This window comes from Physeter macrocephalus, chromosome 17 (assembly GCF_002837175.3).
Source record: "Physeter macrocephalus isolate SW-GA chromosome 17, ASM283717v5, whole genome shotgun sequence".
Taxonomy (NCBI): Eukaryota; Metazoa; Chordata; class Mammalia; order Artiodactyla; family Physeteridae; genus Physeter; species Physeter macrocephalus.
The window spans coordinates 38,193,339-38,205,348 of record NC_041230.1 but is presented as its reverse complement, the minus strand read 5'-3'; the positions used below and the strand labels follow the sequence as shown (position 1 = coordinate 38,205,348).

At 59.9% G+C, this 12,010-nt stretch overlaps 1 protein-coding gene and 1 long non-coding RNA gene across 5 annotated transcripts in view; one reads left to right on the top strand and one right to left on the bottom strand.

Annotated features, from left to right (window-relative positions):
* Nucleotides 1-12,010, top strand: part of SMPD3 (sphingomyelin phosphodiesterase 3) — an 83,784-nt gene that overhangs the window by 64,235 nt on the left and 7,539 nt on the right. For all 4 annotated transcript variants that reach the window (XM_055079276.1, XM_055079277.1, XM_055079274.1 and 1 more), the window contains exons 2-3: nt 5,817-7,338; nt 11,825-11,900. In XM_055079276.1, the coding sequence (XP_054935251.1) occupies nt 6,028-7,338; nt 11,825-11,900 (1,387 nt within the window). In that variant the 5' untranslated portion in view covers nt 5,817-6,027. The remainder of the gene's footprint in view (nt 1-5,816; nt 7,339-11,824; nt 11,901-12,010) is intronic.
* LOC114483985 (uncharacterized) lies at nt 431-12,008 on the bottom strand. Its single transcript, XR_008615598.1, has 4 exons — nt 11,885-12,008; nt 10,895-10,979; nt 9,625-10,498; nt 431-3,128 (listed from the first exon to the last, which is right to left on the bottom strand). It is a non-coding gene; the product is annotated as an uncharacterized lncRNA (long non-coding RNA).

Sequence of the window (12,010 nt, the reverse complement as noted above, 5' to 3'; positions counted from 1 at the left end):
GTCACCACAGATCATCAGTAACCTGCAGAAGCAACTGCGGTGTGAGCGGCTTGCTCTCAATGGCCCAGGCATTGCCTGTCTGGGAGTGGCTGGGCCTGTGACCTCCCAGGTGCTGTCCAGGACCTGACCAGCTGCCTCTTCCTCTCCCATCTGCAAACTGTGGAGCTCTCTGCTCCTCTGTCCATCCTGGCTCCACAGCCCGGTCTCCTTGTCGCAATCAGACCCAGTCCAGTCCTCGCCGCAGGGGGAGGAACAAGTTAGTGAAGGCCAGCGGCTCTGACCTAAAGTGTGGAGGCATCTCTGAGGATCTGAGGGCTCTGCAGGTCAGGCCGGGGCCTAGAAATACAGTGGGCAGGCTCGGGCTGCCCCAGAGCAGCACACAGAACCAGCTGGTCCTGTCTGCAAACTCCACTGAGTTTACAGTCGGGGAGAACAAACAGGGCACACAAGGGCCAGCCTCAGGGGAGGGGTGGTCAGGGAGGCCCTGCAAGGAGCGGGGGAGGTAGGGAAGGAAACAGGGCCAGCCATGTTAGCAGCCTGGCCCCCTTTAATCCTCGTGATAGTCCTGGGAGGCAGGTATTGTTACTTCCGTGAAGAGACAGAGGCTCAGTGAGCCTGACGCCAGTGCCAGGATTTCATTCAGGTCAGCCTGACCTTTGAGCCCATGCTGAGCATTGAGCAATGCAGCCGGGGGGGTGAGGGAGTGAGTCTGTGGTCTCTGCTTCTAGAACAGAGCATTTGAGTCCTGGGAGCCCTCTCTTGGGCACTGTGTAGACCCCCACTCCTGAGCCCAGGACCTGAGGGTGTCTGGGACTCCAGGCCAGCTCTGGAAACGATGGTATTGGGGCAGAGGTCATCCCAAGCAACCCTAGAAGCCACACACCAGGATCCACAATAGGGATAAGCCCGAGGGTGATGGTTGGCTTTAAAATAGGAACCTGAAAGAGCAATCCTGCCTGCAGGGTTGACTGGACTTTGCTTGGCAAAGGTGCCAACCCCAGGACACGGAAGCAGAGAACTGCGGCGGGGAGGAGGGGCAGGTGCTCCTCCCTGGGAGACGGAACCCGGGCCGGGCCAGGCGAGAGAAAAGGCCGGGACTGGGGGCCAGGCTGGGCGCCTGTGCACCACATCCTGCCCTGCCAGCCCTCCGAGGACTCTCGGGTTCTCTGAGAAGCTGCCAGCCTCCAATGTTTAACTTTGCTCTCCTCTTTCGTGGAGAAAGTGTAGATCAGACTCATTAATGTGCTGTTGTTTGTTTACTCTCCTTTCATTTCACTGAGACAAAATAATTAACCACAGAGCTTTAGAAACCAGCTCCACTGGTGGCAATCCCCGTTGTGTCAACTGCGTCAGCAGCTTCTGTGCGTGGATGCAGGGACTGCACGCAGCAGCAGGGCAGGTGGGCGGCACCTGAGGCTCCTTATGTCCAGGGCACCGTGGAAGGAGAGGCAGGTGGAGGGGCTCTGGACAGGGGACCTAGGAGAGTTGTGAAGGGCCAGGATAGCAGGCAGGAAGGACCGAGGTGCTCGGATCTACCACATCTTGGAGAACCGCTGTGGTGGCCACCGCTACCCATCGGCCCTCTGGGCTGCCAGCCCCCTCAAATCCATCGATGCCTGAATGGGGACAAAAAACATTCCTGTGACCAGCCCAGGGAAGGCAGAAAAGTCACACCTACCACTGCAGGCAGGGCTGGGGAGGGAACTTGCCGAAAAGGGTTTCTGGGGCCACAGCAGAAGTGAGGAGGACCCAGGGCAGCTGAAGAGGGACACTCACCACCACCCAGTAGCCCTGTCCCAGCAGATCCCAACCCTGATTAGCCAGCGCTGGGGATGAGCCACACAGACCCGAAGGTTTAAGAATTTATCTCAGGAAGCCTTTTATGAAGCGAGGCTGCATTTACCTCTGACCCATAACGGAGCTATGGCCACCCCACGGAACACAGGCCAGTTCTGCTTGGACGGCAGCAAGGCGTGAATAGAACAGACCCTCTCCTCTCCTCCCAAATCCTTTCTCCAGAGCTGTCGTCACAGCCAGGGCTCAGCCACGCCTGACTCCTAACACAGTGTGACGGTGCTCCTTCTGGGGCAGACAGCCCCGCCCGCTCCACCTTCCCAGCCTCTCAGCCTGGACACAGCAGGGCCCATCCCTTCTTCAGGCCCGCCCTGAGCTCAGCCAGACAGTCCTGATGGAGTTCCGTTTGTGGGATCCAGATGTTAAACCACTCCAGTTCCTGCCAGGATGACAGCACAGCATGGAGAGGGTTTGGTGGTCACAGGCAGCCCTGGGTGGGTCAAAGAAGACCCCTCCTGCCCCCCCATGCCACCCGCCCCCCCAGAAGGCGGCATATCAGCTGGGCCCTGAAGAGTTAAGGAGGAGCTGATAGGAGACAAGGCAGGAAAGGAGTCTCAGGCAGAGAGCCCAGAAGGGGCAGGGGCCTGGAGGTCAGACAGCAGTGGGCATCAGAGGTGGTGGAGGAGCCCAGGTGGAGGCTGGGTGGGGAAAGAGGCCAGTGAGGGCAGGAGCACAGAGGACCCTGGACAGAGATCGGGGGACTGGACTTCATCCCCCGAGACAATGAGACCACCAAAGGGAGAAAGTGTAATCAGATTGTTTCGGAAGCTCCTCCGGATTGCGGTGCAGACTGTGGGTCTGGGGCCTGTGGCCTGAGACTGAGCACAGGGGAACGGTGCCGGGTGGGGCAGGGGAAAATGGTGTTGGCTGGGCTGGGCTGATGACCTCAGACTACAGAGAAGAGGAAAGAGGGGAGGGAGACGTGGGAGGGGGTCTGTTCTGTGACACTGGGGCGACATCCAGGGCTCCCCAGGTGTCTGGCCTGGACCCCGAGCCCGAGCACCTTGGTACCAACCGTGGGTGCTCCTGGCAGCTGGGGCAGCTCCAGACACCCACCCCACAGGGACAGGACCTGCAGGCTCTTCCTGGGGGCCCAAATGGTTCAGGTGGCTGCGTCCTCTCTTGCAGCTCTCGCTGCAACCAGCCTGAAGCCAGCCGGCTCCTGTACGTGTACACTCGGTGTGCCGTGGGAGAGGGGAAGGCAAACCCATCAGGCTACGTGGGAGTGCGAGGGGGCTGTCACCCCAACTCCAGGTTAAACTCAAATGAAACTGCTGGGATTTAAAGAAAGAACAAGTGAGTATGTCAGATGGCGGGCGTGGCCTCCTTGGGTAGCCACCAGCCCCTCCAAGCCTGAGCTGCGAGCCCTGAGCCACAGAGGTGACACAGCTCTGCTGTGGGGTTAGAGGAGATCATGGCACAGAGGGTCAGCACACGTGCAGCAAGTCCTCCCATTTCAGCCACTGTCATTATGAAATTGGTCTTGGGGCTCCAGCCCACCAGCCCGGCCTGAGTTCACAGGGCCCTTGAAAGAGCTGATCACAGGACCAAGGCCATCAGGGTTAGGACATCCCCAACCCGGGGTCTGGCCCTCAGAGGCCAGGATTCAGGCTGGGTATGGGGGAGGTGGTGAAGGCCAATGGCTGAGTCTGAGGCTCCAGGACAGCATGTGGCGGGGAGGATACTGGGGCCAGCTCTCTGGCCTCACCACCAGTGAGCCTCGTTGCTCACACCTGAGTGAGGGGCTCCTGGTCAGATGGCTGTGGTCTGAGTAGACACATCTGCTTCGAAACGTAACCTTCCAGTGTTTGCTTCAAAGTAATTTCCTCTGAAGAAAGTAAAATCTTTGTGAAACACATTCTCCAGAACCAGACACAGCCACCAGCTTAAGTTCATCTTCCGACATTAAGCTCTGTTCTAGGTTGAGCACCACAGCCCGACATCAGATGGTGGCCACAGGGGTGCAACTGGGTGACTGAAACTCCCCCTCCTTACACCGTGAGGCAGATCGACCAACGTTCACTCACCCTTTCCTAAGATCCCGCTGCTGCTGCAGCCCGGGGAACCCCGGCGCCCTCAGTGCAGCTCCTTCTTCCAAGAAGCCCCTAGCTCTGCAGGGAGGTAACCTCACCCCATGAGCATTTATGATCTAGAATTGCAGAGATCAGGCCATGCCCAAGGGGGACGGGAGCCCCCAGAGAAGGTACCTAAGCCACCTGGCAAGGGGGACAAAAGGGCCTGTCTGAGGAGGCGATTTCTAAGCTGAATCCTAGAAGAAGAAGGGTGAGCTAGACGAGGGGCAGAGAAAATAGCAAGGCGTGGACAGGAAACCACATCCGGAGACTGGGAGGTGAACACAAAGAGGGCTGGGACTGCAGACATGGGTGGGCCTGGCTGGGGAGAAGCAACGCCCAATAAGTGCTGAGCAAGGCCTCAGTGGGGCTGAGGCGTCTGTGATGTGATCAGATTAGACAGAGTCTCTCCAGCCATCGTGTGGAGGATGGCCTGATGGGGAAGAGGCCGGGAAAGTGAGTGACATGTGATGCAGTCCTGGACCAGCACAAGGGCTCCACGGGGGCTCGGGTGGGCAGGAAGGACTGATGGGATGTGGGGACTGAGGGAAGGCAGAGTCCGGATGGCACCCAGGTCCCGGCTGAGGTGACCAGGAAGGCAGGAGGAAGAGAGGGTGTGGGGCCAGGACAGACGGCCCTGTGGATGCAGACCCCCAAGGTCTGCCATGGCAGAAGCAGGCTGGGCCCGTGAGACATCAACAGGAAATGAGTCCCCCAGCTGATCTGGTCGTAGAAACTCTGCATTACGTTTATACCAGCTGCACCACAGAATGATCACCCTTGGTCCCTGGAGGCTGGGTAAATAGTCCAGACCCTTGTCTCTCTTGATTCTACGTTCAGTACAATGAATGCACCTGCAGCCTCTCCCGGGCAGGGCCCTGGGCCTGCTCTGAGACCCATGGCAGCTCCCATACGGGCTGGGGTGGGGACCCGGGGTGGACTCATTCTGGCAGCCGTGAGCCTCAGCTGGGCCCTGGGGCTGTGTGGCGGGGGTGCTTAGGGGAGAAGCTTGGGCCAGACCCTCAAAGCTCCAGGGAACTTCTTCAAAGGTGACAGGGACCATGAGGGTCCCCTGTAACTGGGTAACTCTGATCATTCTAGAACTTGGGAAGGCCCACACAGTGCCTGGGTCCTCGTCAGGCAGATATTTCTGCTGGGGCTCAGCAGGAGTGGGACGGCAGAGACGGTCTGATGCTGCAGGCTGGGGCACAGTGAGAGCCTGGTTGTGGAGGGACTCTCCCCTCCGGGGCCCCACCAGCCACACTGCCCTCTGCCCCAGGACCCTCTGGCCCCTTTTCGACACTCAGTGACAGGCGGCTGTGTCTGCGGCTCCTCTCAGGCTCACCCCTCGCCTGTTCTAAACACACCCCTGGCTCCTGACGGGCTTCAGGCTGCTCCAGGCCAGTGTCAGGCCCAGGCATCCTCTAGGACCCCCCACGTCCTGCATGCCCACAAACTGTGCTCCTCAAATCCTGGGCCAGTTTCCAAGCAATTAGCTTACAAGGTCAAAATGGTCAGCTAGGGAATTCTCTGGCGGTCCAATGGTTAGGACTCTGAGCTTCCAATGCCAGGGGCCCAGGTTCGATCCCTGGTCGGGGAACTAAGATCCCGCAAGCCACACAGCGCAGCCAAAAAAAAAAAGGTCAGCTAGAGGCAGTCAGGTCACCAGGCAGTTTCCTCGAAGAGAGCCAGACACACGGGCAAATGCAGAGTGCCAGGCCCGCTCCTGGTCCCCAACGCCCCACGTGAGCCTGCCAACTCCGGCCTGGTCCTCAGAACAGTCCTGTTCATGTCGGTGGAGGCAGGAACGGGGTGAGCAGAGCAACGGCCCCAGCATCCGACCTGCCCCCCTAAAGATGAATAAAAGCCCCCTCACTTTCTGTCTTGCAGGTTCTCCAGCAGCCTTTGGTGGCCCAGCATGGCCCACTGAGGGGAACCATGACTGGCTGGCCGACATGCGCCGCTGACCATCCACAGTCGGGTCTCACCAGCAGGTGACCCTCCTCCGGCCGCCCCCAACTCGCCCGCCCCGCCCAGGAAAGTGCCTGCACCGCCAGGGACATCATGTAGTAGGGCTGGCCGCGGCGCCCAGTGAGCTGCAATGGTTTTGTACACGACTCCCTTTCCCAACAGCTGTCTGTCCGCCCTGCACGCCGTGTCCTGGGCCCTCATCTTCCCATGCTACTGGCTGGCGGACCGGCTCCTGGCCTCCTTCATACCCACCACCTACGAGAAGCGCCAGCGGGCGGATGACCCGTGCTACCTCCAGCTGCTCTGCACCGTGCTCTTCACGCCCGTCTACCTGGCCCTCCTGGTCGCCTCGCTGCCCTTTGCGCTCCTGGGGTTCCTCCTCTGGTCCACCCTGCAGTCGGCCCGCCGGCCCTACATCTACTCCCGGCTGGAGGACAAGGGCCCAGCTGGCGGGGCAGCCCTGCTCAGTGAATGGAAGGGTACGGGTCCTGGCAAAAGCTTCTGCTTCGCCACTGCCAACCTCTGCCTCCTCCCGGACTCGCTGGCCAGGCTCAACAACGTTTTCAACACCCAAGCCCGGGCCAAAGAAATCGGCCAGAGAATCCGCAACGGGGCCAGTAGGCCCCAGATCAAAATCTACATCGACTCACCCACCAACACCTCCATCAGCGCGGCCAGCTTCAGCAGCCTGGTGTCACCGCAGGGCAGTGATGGTGTGGCCCGGGCCGTCCCTGGGAGCATTAAGAGGACGGCCTCTGTGGAGTACGGTGGGCGTCACCCTGGTGACGAGGCTGCCAATGGCCTGGCCTCCGGGGACCCAGCCGATGGCAGCAGCCTTGAGGACGCCTGCATCGTGCGCATCGGTGGCGACGAGGGGGGCCGGCCCCCCGAAGCCGTCGACCCCCCCGCTGGGGGCCAGGCCAGGAACGGGGCTGGTGGGGGCCCACGGGGCCAGACGCCCAACCAGAGTCAGCGGGATGGGGACTCGGGGAGCCTGGGCAGCCCCTCGGCCTCCAGGGAGTCCCTGGTGAAGGCGCGGGCTGGGGCTGATGGCGGCGGTGGGGAGCCAGGCGCCAACAGCAAGCTCCCGTACAAGGCCTCGGTGGCAAAGAAGGCAGCTGTGCGCAGGAGGCGCCACCCGGACGAGGCCTTTGACCACGAGGTCTCAGCCTTCTTTCCCGCCAACCTGGACTTCCTGTGCCTGCAGGAGGTGTTTGACAAGCGGGCGGCCGCCAAGTTGAAAGACCAGCTGCATGGCTACTTCGAGTACATCCTCTACGACGTCGGGGTCTATGGCTGCCACGGCTGCTGCAGCTTCAAGTGTCTCAACAGCGGCCTCTTCTTTGCCAGCCGCTACCCCATCATGGACGTGGCCTATCACTGTTACCCCAACGGGCGGTCCTCCGACAGTCTGGCCTCGAAGGGAGCTCTGTATCTCAAGGTAGGAGGCCTCAGCCAGCAGGTCCCAGAGCCACGGGGGGAGGCAGGCTGCAGCCGGGGTCCTCGCTCTCTTGGAGGGCAGGGGGCAGACAAGGCCTTTCATGGAGCGGAACCGGGGGGCCCCCAGCTCAGGGACAAGGGTAATAAGAATGCAGAGACAGGAGCCGAGACTCCAGGCTGGGTGACCTCAGGCAAGTTCCTCAGATCTCTGAGCCACCATTTCCCCATCTGTAAAGCAGGGGCAACGTAGAGCCTACTCACAAGGTGGGGAGCGGCACGGCCTGGGAGGTTCTCACGGTGCCGGTGGTGAAGGTGGTAGGCGGTGGAGGCAGGGAGCCCCTTCTCTGAATCACTGCAGACAAATGGCTGTAGCTTGCAGGCAGGCCTCTCAGGCCCTGGCCGTCCACACCCGCTGCCTCAGGCCACCAGCCTCACCGGCCAGCACGCCCTCTCCCTCCTGGCTGTCACGCAGCTGCCACACCAGGCCCTCTGCCCACCAGCCCGAGGCTTCACTTCCACAGTCACTAATTAAAGTGAATCATAATTATTTCTGCTAATTTGGATGCAATGGGGGGAGTTTTTAGACCATGGTAATTTGGTCATTACGCATTTATCTTCTTCTGAGCCTGACACGCTCAGCGTGTTGACTTTCTGTTCCCCATCCAAAAGCTGCTCTTGGTGCTTCCAGAGTTTTCCGAAGCACCGTTTGGCCAGCTGCTACAGAACAGGGCTTGCCGCCCCCAGAGGCAGCAGCTGCTTCGGGTGCGGATCTTATCTGTATTCCCCTCAAGACTTCTCAGTTCTCCTAGAAGGGGTTCCGTGAATGGAGGGGGGCTGGTGCGGCTACTGTGGAGGCCCAGCGTGGTGAGGCGCTCGTGCCCAGGCCTCAGCTCTGACCGTGCTCGGCCTGTCCAGGGAAGTGCCACCTGTCAGTCAAGCTCCTGCCAGGAGCGAGGGCCCGGCGGATGGTCCACACGGAGCCTGCCGGAGCCAGGGCCACACCCCAACGCCCAGAACTCCCCTCCCATCGCTCAGGCCTCTTGCATGGCTCAGCCGGCGCAGATCTGTGGTTCCTGGCTCTCCTGAGACGCTGAAATTGAAGGCACTCCTCTTACAGGCAACCTCTCTCCCCACCTTGGCAGATCTGGCAGCACCAGGCCTGCTGCATTCTGTCCAGCTCTCAGCCTGAGCTGGGGGTTGGCAGCCCCCAGGGCAGGTGACCCCACTTGGCCAGCCCTCTTCATTTCCAAGCTGCTACCACGGCCAGCCGGCCCCAGGCACCTGCCCAGGGAAGTGGCTCCACAGCCTCCATTTCCGCACTTGCTGATGACTCTCTTGCCCTGAGCCCAGTCAATCCACCCGGGCTCCCACTTTCACTTTCCAGATACCTCTGGGTCCACCCCATATCTCCAGCTGCAAGATCACTGCCCAGGCCACCATTCCTCTGCATCCACCCAGATGTTTTGGGCTGTCCTCCCACTTCTAACACGTCCTCCTCATGTCCCAAGTCTGACTCCTTTTACCCTCTTCCTGCTGCCTCAGGGAGAAGTCAGCCTTCACCTGGGCCCCTCCAACCTCCCTGGGCTCTGCTCCAGCCGCACCCTGAGGGGCCTCCATGTGCCGATCCCCCTTGTCTTGGCTGCCCCACCTCAGTGGAGCTCTCCTCAGCGGCGTCCAGCACAAGCCAGCTTTCCCTAGGGGGTTCCTCAGCCCTGGCCCCAGGTGTCTTGCTGCCCGCCTCTCCCGTCAGACAGAACTCGAGAGCAGAGCCGTTGTGCCCGGCACAGCAGACCCAGCTCATCTCTGTTGGCGAGAGTGTGCCTCTTTCTCTACGTGGAAGAGTGAAATAAGCGAGGTTTCAGGAGCCAGGCCAGCCCCGGAAGGGCCCAGGGGCTGGAAATGTGCTAGCCTGGCTGCTCCCTTCACCCGGGGCTCCCCGTCCAGCCCTGCCTACCCATTTACTCTGCAGAGCTTCTCATCCTCGAGGAAAGTGTGCTTTCCTGCTACCGAGACGAGACGCCCGGAGAAAGGAGGGAGGGAATGGACGGGCTTCTGCCTCAGGAGTGAGAGAGCCTGATTCTGGGCCCTGTTCTATTGACAGTCTTTGTCCACCAGGACTAAAGGCACAACCTCTCAGAGTGATTGTTTGTTTTTTTGCAAGAGAAACACGAGCCTCTGAGGCTCCCGAGGACTCAAGCTGGGAATCAGTAAGTCCCGGCACATAATAAAGTGGATCTTGGTGAGCTCACGGGACAGATGGAAGGGAGAGGGCAGGGGGCTGACATACCTTGTTCTGCGTGTCTTCCCTCCAGGCGGGTTCTCCTCAGCAGCAGGGCCGAGTGGTGCCTCCCTGCACTTGTCTCTGTCCCCACCCAGGATTCAGCACAGGCAGGTGACATGAAGTGCTGAGCGAGTGAGGGGCTTATGCACTAAAAGCCTCAAGTGGGCAGCTGCTGAAAAGCGTGGCTCAGTCACCAGGAGCTCAGAAAGCAGTGTGGAGCAGGGGGAGGAACTGGGCATGAGCCAAGAACGTCAGATTTGAGCATCAGATTTCAACCAGCCTCAGCCACCAGAGCCTCAGGACCCCGGCCACTGATGGTGTAATTTTAGTATAATCCTCATAGTTGTTGTAAGGATCTAGTAAAGCCGCATCCGTGAAGCGCTAGGCATGGTGCTCACAGCGTGAATATTACTAGAGAGGAGGGAACAGACTCCTGGCCTGAGGATGCAGACAGCACCTTCGTGTGGCCTCTGGGGGCACTGTGGTTTTAAAGCTGTGTTGTGTTTTTGCAACAGGGGGAACCAACGGTGTGTAATTTCCAAGGGATTCCAGGGGTGGGGGTACCATTGGGCCAAGGTCTGGGCCTGGAATATGGGCAAGAAGTGAATGGTGAACATATGAGCTTATAAACAGCCCCAAATCCAGGCCCATTATCAAGTAACCAGACATTCATCTGCCTGGGCACTGGAAAAGGAAAGATGTGCATCTATCCAGGCTGGGAAAGGGGATGAAGAGCTGCAAAAAGCTAAGGGTGTTTGATGACGAGAAAGACCTCATGGAGGAGAATAATACCAACCTGACTTCAGCAGCAGAAAGAAGGATGGAAGCCTCCCGAGGCTCTCAGAGTGGAGGGCCCGTGATGAGTCCAGGCCACTGTTAGCTGGAGGACGGGCAGAGCTATGCTCAGCAGAGGCCAGGAGCACCCGCGCTGCCGCTGCATGCACCTCAGCCAAGAACTGGCCTCTACAGTCACTCTCCCTAGAGACTTCCCGAGGTCCAGGGTCTCATCATCATACGAAACCCAGTCTGGACTAGATTAGTGAAATATGGGGAAGACAGCTGAGGCTCAGATGGGAGGAAAGCCCAGAGAGGAAGAGGATGTGGATTCAACCAGAGGCCTCTCGGAAGGGCACCCGAGGATGGTCTGGGGACCACGCCAGGAGGGATTCTCCTCTCACAGCCTCCAGCAGAGGGCCTGAGAACCCGCAGGCTGGGGGGCCAACCCTCCCCTCCCCAACCACAGCCCGACAAGGGCTCAGGCTTGCACCAGGCTCACCACTGGGGGCCGAGTTGTCTGTGCTGTACAACTGAGATGCTCGTTTTCATTACGCCAACCCGTGGAAACAGTCTGCCAGGGTAACCTGCAATTGGGCAGGGAGTCAGGGAGGAGCCCTCGGCCCTACTCCAACTGCCAGGGATGCTGTCTCCAGTGAAGGAGATGAGCAGGAGGCAAGGACCGAGGGTGGGGAGAGTAGAGCGTGAAGAAGCCCCTGTGGAGGAAGGAGGACTGGGCTCAGGATGGAGGCCATGGGGTGCCTGGGGTCAGCCGTGACAGAGGTGCCGGCCACAGCTGTCATCCCAGATCTGGGGACCAACAGGGGACCACAATCAAAAAGCAGTTAAAATGACTGCTCATGAAGCCAGAGAGGCAGAGACTGGGAAGACAGAGCGGAACGCAAGGTCCAAGGCCTCTCACAGTGGAGGAGGGTGGTGGGCTTTGTGGCTGCACCACATCCCAGAGGGGAGCCTGATTCAGACTTCACAGGAAGGGGCTCCAAGCCATGATCAGGTCCAGGGTGTGACCAAGGGGAGGAGGAAAGAGCCACCAGGCAGGAGTGGACAAAGAACCAAGGGGCTGGCACTTGAGGGTCATCCATGTGGACCTTCTGGTCACCAGGAGACAGCACGGGTGTGGGGAGCAATTTCTGCATCTCTCTCCTGTAAAACCGTGCCTGAATTGTCGGTGGCACTCACCATGCCACAGGCTGGTACTTCTTCGTGCATCTGCCTCCCACCCTGGAGCAGAAGCTCCTAGAAGCAGGACATGTACTGTTCTTCCCGGAGCCCCAGTCTAGCCAGGAGTCGACAGAGCTGGGCTTCTGAGGGTTTGACCTGGCTGAGGGCAGGAGTCGCCAGTGTCCCCTTGTGCTCAGAGCAGTGATAACTCATAGGCCTCATCACCAACACCTCGCTTCCTCCCCTACAGGTGCAGGTAGGAAATACACCTCACGACCAAAGAATTGTCGGGTACATCTCCTGCACACACCTGCACGCCCTGCCAGGTAGGGTCCAGGGGCCCGAGCTTCAGCGGGTGGGGAATGTCCCCTCAGATGGTTGGGATTGGCCCGGCTGGGGCCTGGCAGCAGCTTCATCATCTCTCTGTGGTTCTGCC